This window comes from Nyctibius grandis, chromosome 30 (genome assembly GCF_013368605.1).
Source record: "Nyctibius grandis isolate bNycGra1 chromosome 30, bNycGra1.pri, whole genome shotgun sequence".
Classification (NCBI taxonomy): domain Eukaryota; kingdom Metazoa; phylum Chordata; class Aves; order Nyctibiiformes; family Nyctibiidae; genus Nyctibius; species Nyctibius grandis.
The window spans coordinates 2,448,436-2,466,571 of NC_090687.1; the positions used below are offsets into that span (position 1 = coordinate 2,448,436).

Here is an 18,136-nt window from a genome sequence, read left to right on the forward strand (position 1 = left end):
ACCAAGTCCAGCTGAGAGGTGGTTGATGGTGGAGATGATGATGGTGGAGATGATGATGGTGGAGATGATGATGGTGGCGAGATGATGGTGGTGGCTGATGGAGCTCTCACGGTGGAGAGCTGGTGGGAGACGGGGTGAGCTCACAGCCAGATCATCTGCATGTGGTGAACTGTGTTTGGGGAGAGGTGGGGGCAAGCAGGAGTTGGGACCTCCAGCCACCACTCTGGGCTCTGCATCTCCCAGGAATTGCTCTCTGGCGGTCCTAGGTCTACGCCTGGTAAAAGGTTAAAACCTTTCCCCTTGCAAGTGTTAGGGTAGGGAATTACCAACAGACCTGTCAGGAAGCTGTTTTCAAGAGGGGATGGTGTCTGGGAAGTCCCATGAGCTGCCACCTTCCCGATAAGCTGTAGCTAAAGATCCCTCAGATCAAAAATGACTGTGCAGAAGCCCCAGTCGGGGCTGTACCTTCAGCTTTCACAATTATTCATTTATGTTAATTAAGGCATCTGAATTATTTATTTGCAAATGTATATAACATGTCCCTCATGTATTTTCCAGGCTGTTTACTTGATTCAAACCCAAATTTCCCAACACACTTACCGAGTTCAACCTATGGGGTTCCCAGCAGGATGAGTTTGACCCATCCCTCACCAACCACAGCCCCTGCTCGGCATCTCTGCCGGGCCCAGTGGTGCCCGTGAGGTGACACAGAACTCGCAGGCGTGGTTAGAAAAGCCCCAGAGACCCCCCTGCTTATTTTGGCTCGCGGGGGGTTGCTTGGCAAGGGGGTGATGAGGGACCGTTCCCCAAGCTCAGCTCAACGCCGAAGTCATTCGCCTGGGGACAAACAACTGTCCTGTCCCCGGAGGGAGCAGGGGGATGCTCCTAGGGCACAGCCGGGGTCCAGTTTCCAAGGAAATGTGGAAACCACGTTCTGGTGGGACCCGCAACCCCTCCTGCCTTTGCAGCGCGGGGGTCTCCAAGCCTCGGGACGCCTCCAGGTCCCCGGAGGAGAAGGGGTACAACCCCTAACGACCTGGGTACAACCCCTAACGACCTCTCGGGGGGTTACACGGCCGCTCTCTGATTTGAGGGGGCCGATGGCCGGGGCCGATGGATGCGCCGCGGTCCCGGCCCGCGGTCCCACGCATCCCGCCGCGGTGGGCGGAGGTAGGCGGGGCCGGGGAGCGGGATGGACCGATGAGGCCCGCCCCCCCGGACATCGCCGAGCGGGGTCGGGCGGAGGCGAGCAGAACCGAACGGAGACGAACAGAATCGGAGCGGAGCCGAGCCGAACGGAGCCGAAGCGAGGTGAGGAGACCCGCGCCGCCGCCCGCCCCTGGGCGGGGATGTGGCTCCGCACCGCCCCGAGCCCCCGCCGCCGCCCCGCTCCTTCCCCGCCCGAGCGGGGCCGGGCCGGGGGCTGAGCCGCGGCCTCGCCAAGCCCCCGCGGCGGTGCCACCTCTCCGCTTCTCGCCCTGGCAGAGCCCCGGGACCACCCGCGTTCCCTCATGGCTGGGAAGAAGCTGATCGTGGTGTTCGGGGCGACCGGTGAGTGCTCGGGGAAAAGCCCCGGGGTGCCGCCGCCCCTCCGAGAGCCCCGGGGCTGCCGGGCTGTGGCCCAGGCCGGTGGGAAGGGCGAGGGTCGGGCCGTGCCGCGGTGGCCAGAGGTGCTCGGGGTCCGTGCGGCAGAACGCGGGGGGTATCGGTAGCTTCCGAAACGCCCGGGCCCGGGGGGCATTCAGGGGGTCTGGAGAGCGCCCGCCTGGCTGGAGCAGCTGCACCGGGAACAGGCGGGAGGGTGGGGTGGAGGGGCTCGGTCCTGGTGTGAGAGGGAGAGCGCGGGGTCAGACAGCTCCGGCCCACGGTCCCAGCTCGTCCCAGCTGCCCCTGTGAGGAGAGCCCTGCGGGAAGCCGGGGCTCTGAACAGGTCCGTACCCCCAGGGGCCCAGGGGGGCTCCGTGGCCCGGGCTCTGCTAGAAGACGGGACCTTCAAGGTCCGCGCGGTGACGCGGAGCCCCACGAAGAAGGAGGCCGAGGAGCTGAGGCAGAGGGGAGCTGAGGTGGTGAAGGCGGATCTGGACGATGAGGCGTTGCTGGAGCTGGCCTTGGCGGGTGCTTACGGAGCCTTCATTGTGACCAACTTCTGGGAACACTTCAGCAAAGAGAAAGAAATTGCGCAGGTACCAGTGCTTGCTTTAACTGGGGCTACGTGTAGAATGGCCTGGGAGGGGGGGATCGAGGGACAGCTGTGTGGCATCAGGGTGGGGGTCACGGGACAGCTGTTAGTGCAGCCTTGCCAGCCCTGATGGTTCAAGTGGCCAGTCTGGAAAAGTCTCAAGGCTTCACAAACCAGGTCCCAGTTCTTGCAAAGCTAGAACTTGTTCCTGTGCAGTCATGTGGCTCCAGGATATGGTACCTGCAGGGAGTTGGTAAAAGCCACGAGACTTGGCATGGCAGAGAGCACTGCCCAGGAGCCAGAGTAGCAGGAGTGGGAAGAGTTGGCTCTGCAGAGCTTTCCCAGGGCTGAGCCAGGACTGTCGCTGCCTGGAGTCCTGTAGTTCTTTGCACTTGTAGCTTTGGGGCCAAAATGTGCTGTGGTATCAGAAATCCAAGGGTGGTGTTCACCCCAGGACAGATTTTGCAAGGTGGCATGATTGCCACGCCTGGATGGCAGTAAAGAAAAGGTAAGATATGTTAGGGCAGGTCTTCAGGGCTGGTGTTTGTGTGCTTGGTGGAGGAGCTGGCACAAAAGCTGGAGGGTGTGTGGTCCTTCTGATGTCGGATGGTGTTAGCAGAGGACTCTGCTCCACCTGGGTGACTCACAGGGCTCATGGAGTCTGCTCAGCCCTGGTTCCAGCTGAGGGCTCGCGGTGCCAGATACTGAGCAGCTTGCTCAGCTGGCATGTGTTGGATCCTGTCCGGTGCCACAAAGAGGAAGGGGGGGTGTGTGGGTGTGATGAGACCCCCCGTGTGTCCCAAGGGAGCCGTTGCCTTCTTCATGGCCGGCTTCACCCTTCACCCAGGGAAAGCTGCTTGCTGATCTGTCGAAGCGCCTCGGTCTGCGCCACGTCGTGTACAGCGGCCTGGAGAACGTGAAGAAGCTGACGGACGGCCAGCTGGAGGTGCTCCACTTTGACGGCAAAGGTGAGGTGGAGGAGTACTTCCAGGAGTCTGGTGCTCCCCTCACGTCCGTCCGACTGGCGTTCTACTTCGAGAACTTCCTCTCCGCCTCCAAGCCGCAGAAGGTCCCGCAGAGAGATGCCTATGTCCTGGGTAAGATGGGACTTCTCACTCTCCAGGTCACTGTCCTGTAGTTCTCATCCGCTCCCGCTGCACAGAGGCTCGCTGAGCGGTGGAGGAACTGCCAGGGCTGCAGACTGATGGGGAAAAGAGGCCTGTGCCAGCTTGACCACAGCCAGTTGCAGCTGCATTATGGTCCTTCAGACCTGTTTGGTGGCCTGCACGGAATAAGTGAGATCCCAGTCCTGTTTCTGGTGCTGAGGGCTGCTCTGCAGATCCCAGGATGTCTCTGGACACCCTAGCTCCCTGTAGTTGGGATGTTGGAGGTCAGAAGTGGGGCTGCAGACCCAGGCAAGTCACGGTCTCTTAGCTCAGCCCTGCGGGTGCTCGCGTGGCTTGCCAGGCTGATGGGTGCCCTTGGCTCTTCCTCACCTTGTCTTCAGCAGCTGGGTGCTGAAAACTCCAGCTGTACCTTCTGGGAGCTGGGCCACACTCTGACCGGGATCAGTCTCTCCTGTACAGAGCTGCCCATGGGGGACACCCCCATGGATGGGATGGCGGTGGAGGACATTGGGCCTGTGGTGCTTTCCCTGCTGAAGTCCCCGGAGAAGTACATAGGCCAAGTGATCGGGCTCAGCACTGGCAAGCTCACCGAGGCAGAGTACGCCGCTGTCTTGTCCCAGCAGACAGGCAAGACCGTGGAAGCCAGCAAGGTAGGAAGCGTCCCTTGGTGTACACGATGCTCTTGAGGTGGGGGGAAGCTGGCTCAGGGCCCTGCAGCCTGCCTTGAGGTGGGAGTGGGGAGTGTGTGGATGATCCTTGTCCTTCCCAACAGCTGGGTGCTCTGCAGGGTCCCTGCCCAGGCTGCTGCTGGCTACGGGTGGGCACCCCTGCCTGGCAGCAGCACACCCTGCCTCTCTCCCCTTGGTCTGGGAGCCCTGTACGGGGCTGAGCATAGACAGCAAGTGGCACAACAAGTGCTGTCCTGCCCCAGCAGCAAGGGCAGGAGCTGCCGGGGTGGAGGGCCCATGGGTTTGGTACAACCTCGCCCTGGTGTCCAGGATTAGTCCCGCTGCCCCTGCGTGCGGCCGGAGCACAGAAACTGCCTTGTCAGTGTTGTCACTGAGACTGCTCATGCTTGTGGAGCGCATGGGTGCGCCGGGGCAGGTCTGTGCCTGGCTCTGAGGGATAACTGAAGCAGGAGGTCTCCAGCAGAGCCAGGGCTGGGCACCTACAGAACAGGTCTGTGCTGCACGCCCCTCCCTTCGGCAGGCCTTCCCCGAGGGCCTTGCTGTCACTGTTAAGCGCTCCTGGCCTCTCCATGCCCTGTGACTTCTTTTTGTGTGTGCTTTGGCTGTGCTGATCCCCTCGGGTGCGGTGGCTTTCTGCTTTGAGAACAAAGCACGTTTTGGCAGGAACAAAGCACCTCTGAGGTGCTCTGCAGGTTCTCCTCTCCCAGGGGCAAATACTAAGCTCTCTTCCCAGCGCAGTGCAGAAGCACAGCAGTCCACCCTTTGATTCAGCCAGGGAGGGCAAGTGCTGGGGTGCCAGGTGGCAGCCTGGGTTGCTCGGGCTCTCCAGAGCTCTCCTGGACCCCCCAAGCCTGTGTTTCTAGCCCCCCTCAGCTATGGCTCGTACGCCCGGCGCAGGGAAGGGCTCCCTCGTAGCTGCTCCAGGCTTCTGCCGCTGGCGAGCGCGTGTTGCATGCCTGAGCCCACGCCCAGGCCGGCTGTGTGCCAGAGCCGGGTGCTGGCCCTAGGCAGGTTGGGCTGTTCCCTGCCAGGCAGGGCTGTGGGATGCTCAGTGGCACTGCCCTGACGGAGGCTGTGGCTTCCGGGGGCAGCTGGCCCGGCACAGATCCAGAACAAGCTCCTCAGCATCTGCATGGCATGATGATTTCCATACTGCCACCTTGACCCCTTCTCAAGCTGCGCCTGGAGGATGTGGGGGGACTGGGGGGAACTCCTGGGTCAGGCTTGCAGAGCAGCAGAGCCCTTCACACCAGCAGAAATAAGGTGGCAAGCTGCTCCAATGCAGCCCTCTTCTGCTTCCCTGCGAGGGCTAAGGGAAATGCCCCAGCAGCCTCTGCCCTGTGCCAACATTTTTTTTTCCCTCCCCCCAATTCTTTTTGCAGATCTCCCCAGAGGAGTATGAGAAACGTGGCACCCCTGGGGCCAAGGAAATGGCCGCTATGTTCCGTTTCTACGCCCTGAAGCCAGACCGCAACGTGGCCCTGACCATGAAACTTAACCCCAAGGCCCGCACCTTCCCTCAGTGGGTGGCAGACAACAAGGCCGCCTTCTGAGCCTTCCCTCCCTCCTCTTCCACCCAAGCTTCTGCAGCAGTAGTGGGAGCTCAACCAAGGAGGTGAGCCACGCTGAGCCACGCTGCCTTTCCACTAGCACCCTGGTGAAGGGCTGACTGGGCTTTGGTCCATGCGTGCGCCCCAGGGCTCTCTTGCAGCTTGGTTCAGACCAGTGGAACTAGACCCCGAGGAAAGGCTGCGCAGCTGCAGGCACGGGTGGGAGAAGCGCTACCTGTGTACGCTCTCCAGGGAGGTGTTTGTTCGGTGGTTCTGGGGGTTTTCACGGCTGTAGGGTGGTGATGGTTTGTTTTCCCGGGATCATTCTCTTTCCTAGGCAGCTCTGAGCACGCAGCTTGTAGCACCTCTAGGCCCCGAAGGGCAGTGCCTTCTCTGCAGCTACTGCAAGTACCCATGGCAGGCCCACAGCCAGCACTGCTGATGTCACTTGCTGACATTAGCTGAGTGAAGTAAAGTAGAGTTGAGTAAAACCTTTACAAGACTGCCCAACCTTAATTTCAGACTTGCTTCAAAAGCCCCTTCCCCTACACCACCCTACCTGATGGTACTGCTCAGATCAGAGCTCTGGGAGGGGGCAGGCCTTGCCTGTGCTTAAAGTCAATCGCAGCCACCTGCTCGAGACATCTAGCCCTGTTCTCTCCTGGTCTGAGGGGAGACCTTCGTTCCTGTTACTGGGGCAGGAAAAGGGGGTGATAGACAGGGTTGGAAGAGCAGACAAGGCAGCGAGGCACAGCACATGTTAAATAGCTTTATGAAGTCAATCTTATTTACATGGATACAGAATCACTTTACAGACAGTTAAATCAGGAGGCAACGCGTGCTTTATTTCAGCAAATTAAGAAGGGCAAGACTACAACACGTCCTTGTTTAACTGGTCGATTAGTATGTGGGCTGACAGTACCTGCACGGTGTAACTAACAACAGCGGGCTACAGTAACCATGAAGATACTCACTGCAAGAGCTCCACTCCACCTGGTAGGAGCGATCCACTTCACTTGTATTCTCACAATGACTCTTTCACCATTCACTTATGCTACGGGTGTTGCGCTAACGTAATAAAAGACTTTGTCCCAAACTGGCAAAGGGCTTGGTAATAAACTTGTACTCAGTCAGAAGCAACAGCATTTGTGTTGTAACTTTAGTTAATTCTGGGAGACAAAGGGAAACCTGAGGCAAAGTGCAGATTCCATCACTGCTCTTTGTGCAGGAAATCAGCAGGACGAAGAAACCCCACGGCTGCTGCGGGAGCCAGGGCAGTTAGGCTCTGAGTCCCAGCCACAGGGAGACTTCCCCCTCAGAGAGAGGTGTGGGACAGCAAGGAGGGCTGTCACGAAGACAGGGGTAAAACTCGCTGAGCCACCCACCCTCCTGGGAGAAGACAAGCGGTGGTAAGTTCACCAAGCACATTTAGCATTCAGAAGGGCACCTGAGTGAGCAGCAGCCACCTTGGGCTCCATAGAGCAAACTGCTCCGCTCTGTGCTGGAAGGACAATTTTTATTTCACATTTCCACTGGTTTGGATTCTAAATAATATTTCAGCTTTAATTTTTACCAAATAAGCTTCCAGTAACCTCGAGAGCAACTTCTGCAAAGCTGGCGTTTTCCTTCATTACCATTTCCTAGGACAGTAGGTGGGTTTTGTATCGTGCTACTTGTTGGTGCCTCAGTTTGTAGCCTCTCGAGGTGGGATTCTCACGGTGCTGCTGACTGACATCCTTTGCTCTCCAGAGCCCGCTGCCAGAAAGATTCATCCCCGACTGCAAAGACAATCTGCTGCTGCTGGCTCTTAGTTTCCAGTAGAACGCTTCCCTGCGGTTGAAGCAAGAGAGAAGTTTAATATTTCCTGAGCAAACTGGCCTCAGGCACGCAGCCCTGCAGCCTGCTCTGCGAGCGCAGGCACGCTCGCCTCACCGCCGGACCTGCCACCACGCTTTGTCAGCCATGCGGAGCAGACGAGTTTGAAGCCTGTGGTACCAGGAAGCTGAATCCCCCGAACCCAGGACACCAGAGTCTGCCATGGATGGTTTCAAGGCTGCAGCGCTCCCTCACAGCAGGCCAACACCAGCTAAATGGCACCCTGAGCTGTAACACTGTGCTCATTCGTGTGACGTGGGCTTTGCTGTGCTTTACGACAAAGAGATTCCTTCCTGAGCCCGTGCTGGGGCGAGTCCAGCCTGAGCGTACCGGCACCGGAGGCTCTGCGGGCCCACCTGCACCTCCCAGCCAGCCCGGGCTTTGCGGTGGCAGCAGAACTGCCTGGTCCCAGCTTCACCAGCTAACAGGAATGCCCTCAGGGCTTTGAACTGGGTACGGGCCCTTAGTGGACAGGGAAGCAGGGCTGCAGGGGAGGCCTGCAACGCCCTGAAGACATATCCTGTATTTTGCTGCAGTGACAATGCAATTTTGTCCCTGGCTGTTTGCTCCAGGTCACAGGGGACAGCTAGGGCTTTTCACATCAGTGGCTGGAAGGCCTGAGGCTAAGTGAGAAGCAGTGCTGTGCTTTAGCTGCTTCTACCTCCCAAGAAGTGCAAGTTCTGCTTGGTGTGGGGGGAAAGACGACAATAAAACACAAGAGGCCTCCTACCTCAGACAGGGTGTCAGGAGCTAAACATTTTCTTAAGTTTGGAAAGGAATCCCTCCTTGTTCTCCTCAGCCTCAGGCCTATCCCCGCCTGCGTCAGCGCTAGCCGTGGCCCTGCCACCTGGACACAAACAGCAAAGGGCTGCAGTCAGATACATCTCCCACCAGTAGCCAGCACCCCTGACCAAGTGAGAGGGTTATTTTAGATGGGGAATGGTCAAGGCAGCTGGTTTTGCCAGCATCCTCGCGTACAGGGCTGCACCTGGCAGCGAGCCACAGTACTGGACCACTTGCAAGGGAAGCACTGGAGAGCCCAGACTCCAGGAGTGGAAGAGAAGACCATGAGGCCAGGTAACACTGTTCCCTTCCCCTCTCCCCAGCCCTCCAACTGGCAAGGGAATTCTTGTGTTGCACAGTCAAGTCAGGGACCCCATGGGCTTTGGAAACAAACGCTTGGAGTTGAGAGCCTGCACTAAACCAGAGTTGTCAACTTGACCACAGCCAGCCATGACTTTACAGAAAAAGAAAAGCTGCATTGGTGCTCCCTGGAACAATCTGTCTTCCTGTTTCATGGTGGTGTCGTGACCCCTTAGAGCAAAGCAGTGCGGAACTACACCAGGAGCCTGCCTCATGTAATTGTCGTACAATACTCAAACAGCAACAAGGAGAAAATTAACTCAGGCTAGAATGAAAAAGGCTACAAGTATTTCAGAACAGAACTGGCAGCAACGAGCATAACTTTCCTGTATAAACAGGTCCTAAGAAGCTGTTTGTCCCTCCAGAAGCGGCTACAGCAAGAGCAAAGGAGACCTCTTTGCTAATCTGCTGCTTCTACAGTAAACCCGTCCATAACAAGATCCCCAAATCCTCCTCGAGGTTTCTTTGAGCACAGAGAACACAAAGTCCAGTCCCCCCCACCCGCCCACAGCTGACTGCCGAGCTCAGACTGATGCAATGGTATGAAATACTGAGGGCTGCGGCAGAACACGCCTCCATCAGGGCATTTCTGCTTCCCAGAGCAGGGACACGCTTTCAGCAACAGCCTGTCTCTACGCTGCAAGCTACTGGTATTGTTTTTAATCCACCTTGCTGCTTAATTGTAGTAAAAACGAGCAGGTTTACTTTTTGAAAAACAAATCTGGAGAGCATTATTTCCCTTTGAGATCATTTAGCAGTTTTGAAAGACTCTCACCTTTTGCCTGGCTGTACGCAGTCATAAATGCCCTTCTTGGTTTCAAGCATAAAAAGCAATCCAACCAGCTTTAAAAAGTTCCAATATGAGCAAAGAAATAAATAGTTTTCCAGTAGCAAAAGACAATGCTTTTGCCTTACTGTTCTACCGTATGTTTTGCCTTTACTTGCTACTGGTGCCAGGTACTTCATTCCTGAAACCTAAAACATGTAATTGCTGAATCAAAAGTTTTGATCTGGAGCTGAAAGAGGAGCTTTGCAAAGCTCCCAGCTGACTTCACTCCCTCCACCACGCTGGATGCTGTCTACTGACGGGAGCCAGCACTCAGCACCAATGAACATTTCCGTCCCAGATTCCCCCACGTGCACAGAGCATGGCCTGGAGCAGCCCTGACAGCAGTACTCACTCCCCTTCAGCCTTCAAGGAGACAGGTCCCCACTGCGGTCAGCAGCACAATGGATTAGTCACCCAGAGAACTGGCCTGAAGCACATTCTCTTTTTCTACCTCTGCTACTAAGACAAGTTACTTCTGGCACAGAGAAAGAAGCAATGAGCAGAAGGCATTCATCACCACCGCCAGACTCCCCACAACTTGTCAGGACCCCGGAGTATCTCAATACCTGCTCTCCATTCATGCACAGATTTGCCCAGTAAGTATCAAGTAAAGCTTTCTGGGCAGAGGCCACCTCCTTGCTTCGTGCTACAGCCTGTTCACATCATACTAGAACTATTTCCAATATAACACGCTTGGCAGGTTGTGCCGACATGCTGTCTCAAGGTGGCCTTGGCTCACCTTCCCCCCCAGGAACCCTCCCACGCCAACCCCAGGAGGAAGGAGCGCTGGTTCCCTCCGCTCACCTGACGCTGTATTTGTGACCCCGTTCACCGTGCCATCCACATCTGTCTCGTCCTCGGCGTAGCTCATCATTAAGGCTCTCTGGCGATCCGTCAGCCTCCTGTGGGTCAGACAGAGGTGTTGGTTACGGCCCTCTTTAGGGACAGATGTATCTACAGACCTCCTTAACCCTCTCCAGCAGAACACACAAGAGGCAGCTACTGGAAGTACAAGACTAATACACCTGGCATACCCTGCGAGTCCCCATGGTGCTCTTAAAATGAGCAATCTACAAAGGATAAGCGTCAGCGGAAGAGAGATGACCCGCTGCATTTCACCAAACTGCAGTGAAAAAACAAAGTAAGTGCTAAGAACCATGTGAAGCTCCAACAGAACACACATCTGGTGGGGAGACCTCAGGAAATGAACTCCCTTGCCAAGTGCAGCAATACAAGCTAAAAAGTTTCCTTCACCACAGGAGCAGAGGGGGGCCAAGCAGTCTGAAAAGCAACTGCCAAGGACTTCAGTTCCTTTAAGCCGTAGGTGTGAGAGCACAGACACATTATAAGCACTGAATTTCTGTAACTGGGTCCAGACAGAAGCACAGATATCCAGGCAAACACGCAGGGGAAGAACTACTTAGGTACTTCCAGAGTTTAGGGGTTTTAGAGCTGGGTTGCCAAATGGTATTATTGGGAAAAAAAAAGTTACCTCAGATTAGAATTAAAAGCAGAGTGAGAAATTAATGATCTTGATCAAGCAGTGAGGAATTTTCACACACTCTTTCTGAACGATGTTTTTTGCAAAAAGTTTAAGATTTCACAGAAACTTGCATTAGCTCTACTCACTGAGGAACTTTGATCTTTATGTGGATGTAGTGGTCTCCGTAGCCATAGCTGTTCACCTTGGGAATGCCTTTCCCACTCATTCGAATTCTCTGGTCTGGCTGAATACCCGGGGGTATCTGTGAACGTAGAGGGGTCATGTTTATTACTCTAGTTTAACCATTTATATAGTAATTACATGTCTATAAAAATTAACTACTACTCCAGCAAGCTTCAAAGCAGGATGGCAGAGATCTGGTACGTTCCTGCATCTGGACACATTCAGAAGCTAAGGCAGTAACGATGGAAAAGGTTTTGAAGGAATGAGTAAAGAACCTCACACAGTCCGTAGACCTGGGATGAGATTTGCCCAGCAATCCACCCAGCCCTTCCCATCCCCATCTCCTACACAGCCACAGGAAAGGAGATGTGACCAAGCAGGTCACAAACTACCTGACGCTCAATCCTGAAGAAGTCTGAAACTCAAATACTGGCAGACTTAGGAGACTTGCACCACCTTTGCAGCAAAGGAGAAGTCTCTGCTGTCCCACATCGATTCATGCCCAAGCTCTTCCACATAACGGTACTTACTGTGATATTGATTGTCTCGTACAAGCCTTGACATCTGGCTGTGCCTCCCAGAACAGCCTGTGCTATTGAAATAAGGAGGTCCGAGTGGACATCTGCTCCATTTCTTCTGAACACAGAACTTTTTTGAACCTAGAAGGCAGGCAGTTCCAAAGGGAAGTGAGCACACCACCACAAAGTTCTCAGTGTAAACCTATCAGAACGCTGTAGTCAGACCCTTTACCATCCACAAACTGCAGGCTAAGAAGTGTAAGTTAACGTTCAGTCTTTTAGCTCCTTCACATTTCCAAGTCTCAAGACTCGAGGCCTCAAGACCCCGCTCTGCGTTTTGATGCACGCTACCATCAGGGCCTTGTCCTGGGACAAGCAGGGTGATTCTTCGTGAGCAGACTGAACGTCACACTGCTTGTTACAATGCAGATCTGCTCCTGTCTTGGAAAGTTCACGTGGATCGTGTTACCTCAGCTGTTCCAGAGGATCACTTGCTCTTCCTCCTCTGTCCCCCATTCAGTCAGACCTCCCAGGCAGTTGCAAAGGAAACAAGCAACCAACTTAACTAACGACAACAGCCAACAATAGAACGATACATACCCTGAACGTAATGAAAATTTCCTTCTTCCCCACAGGCATCCGAACTGTCTGCCCATCCTCAACGCCTGCAATCGGAAAAAAAAGAGGGAATGTTACCTCGCATTATAATCCACGTGTCACTTGAATACCTACAGCTTTTCAGATCTCTTGCCATCCCCAAAAGCCTGCTGCCACAGCAGCACCTGCACCCCCTGGAGCACAGGGCACAAGCCATACCAGTGGGCAGCACAGTGACACTCTCCACAGGAGCGGTGGCCAAAGGAAGGAGGTGTCAGCACCCCTTTATACCTCTGAGGGGATCGCTACACACCAAGTGGGCTCATCGCTTCAATCCCTTACAGAATTCCTTAGGGAAATGCATCAGACTAAGGAACGCCAGGCAGCCTCCAAAAGCTGCAGGTAAAGGACAGGCTGCTCACCCAGGGCGGTCCCAAAGAAGCAAGCCTTCAGCCCCACCGCTTTTTTTATCCTCTTTGGTGAGGAAGGCCATCAGCACTCTTTTTGGAGCCAAGCTTCCAAGATTCCCACCCTCCCCCCAAGCTTCATCAAGGACAAACAACAGATTTGTTTGGCAACAAAACCTTTTGTGTTGCACTCTTCAAAAGCTGCCTAGAAGGATCCATGCGAGAACCAAAACCTCAGCTGAGGAAGGGCAAAGCAAACATTTATATCCATGGCCAGAAAGTTCATCTCATTACTAGCCCTTTCCATTAGCAAGCTATCAACCTGCTTTGCTCTTAAGATAACTTCTCTGCAGCAAAACTTATGTTGCTCTTGCATTCGTACCTGGCAGGGACCAGCCACGCTTTGGAGGCAAGCACCTTGCTGTTGGCCAAGTGGAAGCAAATAACTGTAGTTATTTAACAGAGAGCAGCACACAAGTACACCACTAACCAGCTGGCACAGGAACCATCACAGTCTTCTTCTGCTTGGTTTGCCCCGTTCCTCGACACACCACGCACGGTGTTGTGATGATGAACCCACGACCGCCGCACCGTCGGCACGTGGATCGCATTACGAAAGGGCCGGTGTTTATCGTCTCCTAGTGAAGAACACACAGATTATACAGATACTTGGGACCAAGGTGGTACTTTTCACCTCCACAAAACACTGCCAGGGGCTGGCCCAGCACATCTGAGTCCCTCTAATGGCACATGCAACCCGACAGGACAGCGATATCCTTTAGCAAGGGATGGAGCAGAAAACTGGCTCAGAAACCCAAAGAGGATGCTGCTTGTGAGAAGCTGGACCATATTCAACTGATTTCCACTGAAAACCATCACTGTCAGCAAGTGTCGCATGACAAGGGGAAGGGAAACACTTTCCAGCTCTAGGCTTTAATGCGCAAGCCGGAACAAAGCTCCTTACAGTGCTTTCACAAAGAACTAAACATCTGTATTTTGAGGAATCCAGCGACAATCCACTTGCATAAATTATTGCCAGTGTCCAGGAAAATGTTGTGGAGACTAAGCTATGGACTGAACTGTGAAAGCCACCCATCAGACTGCAGCACGGGAGGAAATGGTGGGAAGAGCTTGCAGACTCCTCTGACCAACAACGCCTGTTCTGTGCAGAAAGGTACTCTGGTCACACACTGATGGCTGGCACCCATTCTGATGTGTGGAAATTAAAGCCTGAAGCTTGATCATAGAATAGTTTGGGTTGGAAGGGACCATTAAATGCCATCCAATCCAATCCCCTGATAATAAGCAGGACATCTTCAACTACATCACTTTGCTCAGAGGCCTGTTCAACCTGACCTCGAGTGTCTCCAGGGATAGGGCATCCTCCACCTCTCTGGGCAACCTGTGCCAGTGTCTCCTCACCCTCAGTGTAAAACATTTCTTCCCTGTATCTAGTCCGAATCTCTCGTCTTCTAGTTTAAAGCCATCCCCCCTTGTCCTATGGCTACAGGCCCTGCTAAAAAGTCTGTCCCCATCTTTCTTACAGGCCCCCTTTAAGTACTGGAAGGTGCTAGAAGGTCTCCCCGGAGCCTTCTCCAGGCTGAACAACCCCAACTCTCTCAGCCTTTCTCCATAGCAGGGGTGTTCATTTCTTTACTTACTGTAAGTTGATGCATCTTATTCCTTTATTACCCTCAGGTAATAAAGGAATAAATAAATCCTCCTCCCTCCAACCCTCAATTCAAACTATCCCATTTAATGCCCACGTAGTTTCAGAATTGTTTTGTTATATAAATATGGTTAAGTCATTTCAGAACTGTTACAGTATATAAATATGGTTTGCTGGATGTATGATACCAGATGCTCTGGCCCAGAAGGCTAGTGCTTTCAGCTGGGCAGAGCACTTTAAATACAAAGAAAATCTTCCTAGTGCCTATTAACATCAAGTCCACGTTAATTCAGCTTCACCCTGATAAGCTGATGACTGCACTGAGAATTTTTCACTGTGAAAGGGCCTGACCTGCCCCAACAAGGAAAAGCACAGCAGAACTTGTGTCTTAAAAAGCACTTACCATGCCGGTGCCACTGCAGTAGTGACAGCGCTGCGCTTTGGTACCAGGTTCGTGTCCTTTACCATTGCATCGCTCGCAGGAGTCGTTGATGTTCACCACAATCTCCTTGTTAACACCTTTTGCAGCTTGGGTGAATGTCAGTTCCATGATATACTGTACGGGAAACAGGGACATCGATCTATAACTGATGTGTGATGGACTCTTGAGCAGACTGAAATTGTTTTAGGTCAAATATCAAACAAGGGTTAGAATACATCCAGGTAACACAGGGGGGGAAGGAAGATTCAGAAGGGTTCTGCCTCATCTGAGGAAACAATCAGTCTCATATACATAAAAAGGGGTACAAAAGGGGGGCAGACATTACAGGAATGATGATTACACCAGTCTGATGAGCAGTGGTTTAGCAGAAACGAGATTTTAAAGCAGAAAAGAAGGGAGTAAAATCAGAAGTCAAGCGTTTTTCTGCTCTCAGGAAAACTCTTAGTACTTGTAAAGGTTTTGTTTAATGGGAATGCAGCAACAGGTGAGGAAGAAGGCTTAATCCCAACAGAAGTATCTGTTCTTCCTCAATAAACTCTTTACACCAGCAAAGATGACTGCACAAAATGGGAAATTTTGTTTATAACAAAAAGGCCATTTTCAGTAAAGCCAGAAGCACTGAATACCAAGCATTGCTGAAGGCAGCACGTGAACCAACCCTGTCAATACTTAAAAGCACATTTAGCTGCAGTACAAAGAACAAGAGAGAGGTTTTGTTTTATTATGGGCTCCACTGCAAAGTTAAGCCAATTAAGTTGCAAAATTAAGCCAATTAAGCAGTCAAACCTAACGCTGGAAGGCTTGCTTTATAGTTAAAAGGTATTTTGTGGTTTTCAGCATTACAGATGAAAGCAGACGTATGTAAATCAACGTACAGCAGAAAAGATGCCTCTATAGCAATGGAATTGTCTGGCAGCACCAACTGGTGTCAGTAAACACCAGCTGAAGTAGCTGAAATCCAGAAAAAAATATTCTCAGAAGCAAGTTCTTTGCTTAAGCTCGCTCCCGGAGCAATCTGTGACAGCCCAGTGTCCCTCTCCAGCTCTCGTGGGTTTCCTTTTTCATTTTCATTTCACTACTCGGAAAACAAATGCGCTCATACCTCCTGTGGCTGGTCAAAGACGTTCTGAAAATCACCAAAAGGCGATCCCGAAAACTCTCCAAAGATTTTTCTGAAGAGCTCTTCCGGATCAATCGATGGCCCAGTGCTCCAGTACTGCCGCCCGGCGCCGGCGCCCGCCGCGCCAGCATCGAAACTGGCCGTGCCGTACGCGTCGTACTGCTTCCGCTTCACCTCATCGCTCAATACCTTTGAGGCAAAAGAAGGAGGCCATCAGGACACCGTACAGATCTGAGCACGGGGACAGCCTGCATCTGCAGAGCAGAGTCTCTCAGGAGAATTCATGGCTAGTGGCTCCCAAACCTTCTTGCCATCAGGAGGCCATCCCAGCTCTCAGCAGCGTGTGAATTACTGACAACCCACTTCTTCCCGGGTATCTCTCAGCTTGTCATCAGGAAAATGACAAAACCTGACTAAGTCATCGTAAGCAAGAACGACTTAAATTATATATTCGATCATTAATATATCGTGTGAAAGGTGGTGACAGGAGTGCTGGGGTAAATGTGAAAACCCATGAGAGCAAAAATCAGCACAAAAGAAACGGTGAACAAGCTGAAGAAACGGGGCTGGGGTGCGGCACAGTGGAAGGTACCTTTGGCTCAAAAAGCTAGTAACTGCTGACGGGTTTTTTTGTTTGTTTATTTAAGCTGACCAACAATTCCACCGCAGTGACCGCAGCATCCGTGCTGGTCACTCACTGCTAAGAAAGAGCACAAATTCCAACAGCCCAAAATACATCCAGCTAAATAATTTCCTGGAGGCACCGTTGGGACAGAGGCACTGACGCCTAAAGAACAAGAAATGAAAAAACAGCCGTGGTTTGACAGGAAATGCAAGGAAAAAGAAGAAAAGTTGCCCCCCATCTGCCCTCCAATCTTTCCTCCTTTTCATGACAATAAAATCCTGCATATTACCTCATAGGCTTCTGCCAGCTGAGCGAACTTCTCTTTAGCTTTAGGGTCATCCTTATTTGTATCAGGATGGTACTTCTTTGCCAGCTACACAACAAAAAATCAAGTATTAGAGACAGACAAAAGTGATTTATTTTAGCATGGCTCACATGCCAGGAAAAACACATTAGGAAGGCTCAGCATTCACTGTTGGTATTTTAGGGAACTAAAAGCCTTCATTTTCCGTTATCATCTCAATATAAGGAACGACTGAAGCTGCACCTGAATCTCTCAGCAACCCCAAGGAGCTCCTGGAACAAGACCCGAGATGACAGCACAGGGGGGCCATGCTTTTGAAGAGATGCACAAACCGGCATGCTGAGCTTCCCCACCGCTACCTCCACTTCCCCCCCCTGGGCCAAACGCAGGGATCCCAAAGGCCGTTTTGTTCTCTGCCGTACGAGAGTGGCCGCGGGCAGCTACGACTCCTCTATCCGGCTACGGGGCCCTCAGCCACGGCCCGGCGGTCGCCCGCCTGCCCCGGCAGGGTCCCCCCCGGCAGGGTCCCCGGTCGGACGTGCCTGGTAGTAGGCTTTCTTGATCTCCTTCTGGGTGGCGGTGCGGGGCACCCCCAACACCTGGTAATAGTTCTCCTTGGCGCGGGCCGCGGCGCTGCTGTGGAAGGAGGCGGCGGCAGCGTGCTTCGTCCCTGCGGGAGAGGAGGGCAGAGGGGCCGCGGTGAGGGCCGCGAAGGGCGGGAGGCGGGACAGGACCGGGGGAAGGGGCCCAGCCCCGACGCGACAGCCCGCCACCCCCCCGCCCCGGCCCGCTGAGGCTCCGGCCCCGCTCACCCACAGCGCAGAGCCCGGCGCACAGCGGCAGGAGGCGGCGGGCGGCGCGGGCCGAGGCGGCGGCGGGGGGCAGCGAGACGCCGAGCCCCCGGACGAGCCAGAGGAGCGGCAGCCGCCCTTCCCTCGGCCCGCGGCTCCGGGAGGCGACGGCGGCGGCCGCCCCGAGCCAGCGTGAGGAGCCCCCGGCCGCCATCTTGGCCAGCGCACAACGCTGCGCATGCGCCACCGGCGACGCGCGACGGCACCGCAGTGCGCCTGCGCAATAGTCCGCGCCGGGACGGGGCGCCCTTGTTGCGCATGCGCGGTGCCGCCGCCGGGCGGGGCTGCCGTGGGGCACCGGTGTCACCGGGGCGGCGGGGGGTGACCGTGGGGGGGAGCCCCGGGCACAGCCCCGGCGGGGCGGCCCGAGGGGGGAAGGCACCGGGAGAGCCACTGCGAGCGGGGCCCAAGGGGCACCAGGAGCTCCGTGCTGAGGGGACCCCGGGGAGGGGGCGGCGGGCGGGCTTGTCCCCGCCGTGGGCCGGTTTCGGGGAGCCGGGCCCGTCCGGACCGCGCACTCCGCTGCGACAGCCGCCTCCGGAGGG

General features: G+C 54.3%; 2 protein-coding genes across 3 annotated transcripts; one reads left to right on the plus strand and one right to left on the minus strand.

Moving 5' to 3' along the window:
• The first annotated feature begins 1,501 nt into the window (after positions 1-1,501).
• On the plus strand, positions 1,502-5,548 carry NMRAL1 (NmrA like redox sensor 1). The gene is made up of 5 exons (XM_068420287.1): positions 1,502-1,551; positions 1,945-2,183; positions 3,027-3,276; positions 3,766-3,956; positions 5,378-5,548. Exons 1-5 carry the CDS (start codon positions 1,512-1,514, stop codon positions 5,546-5,548), a joined length of 891 nt encoding a protein of 296 aa, XP_068276388.1. The 5' UTR covers positions 1,502-1,511.
• An 821-nt stretch (positions 5,549-6,369) lies between these two features.
• DNAJA3 (DnaJ heat shock protein family (Hsp40) member A3) lies at positions 6,370-17,751 on the minus strand. 2 transcript variants are annotated; one of them, XM_068420100.1, is made up of 12 exons: positions 17,553-17,751; positions 17,283-17,410; positions 16,726-16,809; positions 15,794-16,000; positions 14,653-14,805; positions 13,071-13,218; positions 12,177-12,241; positions 11,589-11,717; positions 11,022-11,137; positions 10,197-10,294; positions 8,151-8,267; positions 6,370-7,375 (listed from the first exon to the last, which is right to left on the minus strand). In XM_068420100.1, exons 1-11 carry the CDS (start codon positions 17,743-17,745, stop codon positions 8,164-8,166), a joined length of 1,425 nt encoding a protein of 474 aa, XP_068276201.1. In that variant the 5' UTR covers positions 17,746-17,751; the 3' UTR covers positions 6,370-7,375; positions 8,151-8,163. The 2 variants fall into 2 exon arrangements, with proteins under 2 accessions (XP_068276201.1, XP_068276202.1); XM_068420101.1 differs by lacking the exon at positions 8,151-8,267.
• Between the last annotated feature and the right edge of the window lie 385 nt (positions 17,752-18,136).

What these genes read in the sequence shown, in the direction of transcription:
- NMRAL1 (XM_068420287.1), top strand. Translation starts at nt 1,512, where the DNA reads ATGGCTGGGAAGAAGCTGATCGTGGTGTTCGGGGCGACCG. An exon ending in AAGAGAAAGAAATTGCGCAG is followed by an intron (nt 2,184 to 3,026) that starts GTACCAGTGCTT and finishes CCCTTCACCCAG; the next exon opens with GGAAAGCTGCTTGCTGATCT. An exon ending in GAGAGATGCCTATGTCCTGG is followed by an intron (nt 3,277 to 3,765) that starts GTAAGATGGGAC and finishes TCTCCTGTACAG; the next exon opens with AGCTGCCCATGGGGGACACC.
- DNAJA3 (XM_068420100.1), bottom strand. Translation starts at nt 17,745, where the DNA reads ATGGCGGCCGGGGGCTCCTCACGCTGGCTCGGGGCGGCCGCCGCCGTC. An exon ending in TCAAGAAAGCCTACTACCAG is followed by an intron (nt 16,810 to 17,282) that starts GCACGTCCGACC and finishes TTTGTTGTGTAG; the next exon opens with CTGGCAAAGAAGTACCATCC. An exon ending in AAATTTTCATTACGTTCAGG is followed by an intron (nt 11,718 to 12,176) that starts GTATGTATCGTT and finishes CCTGCCTTCTAG; the next exon opens with GTTCAAAAAAGTTCTGTGTT.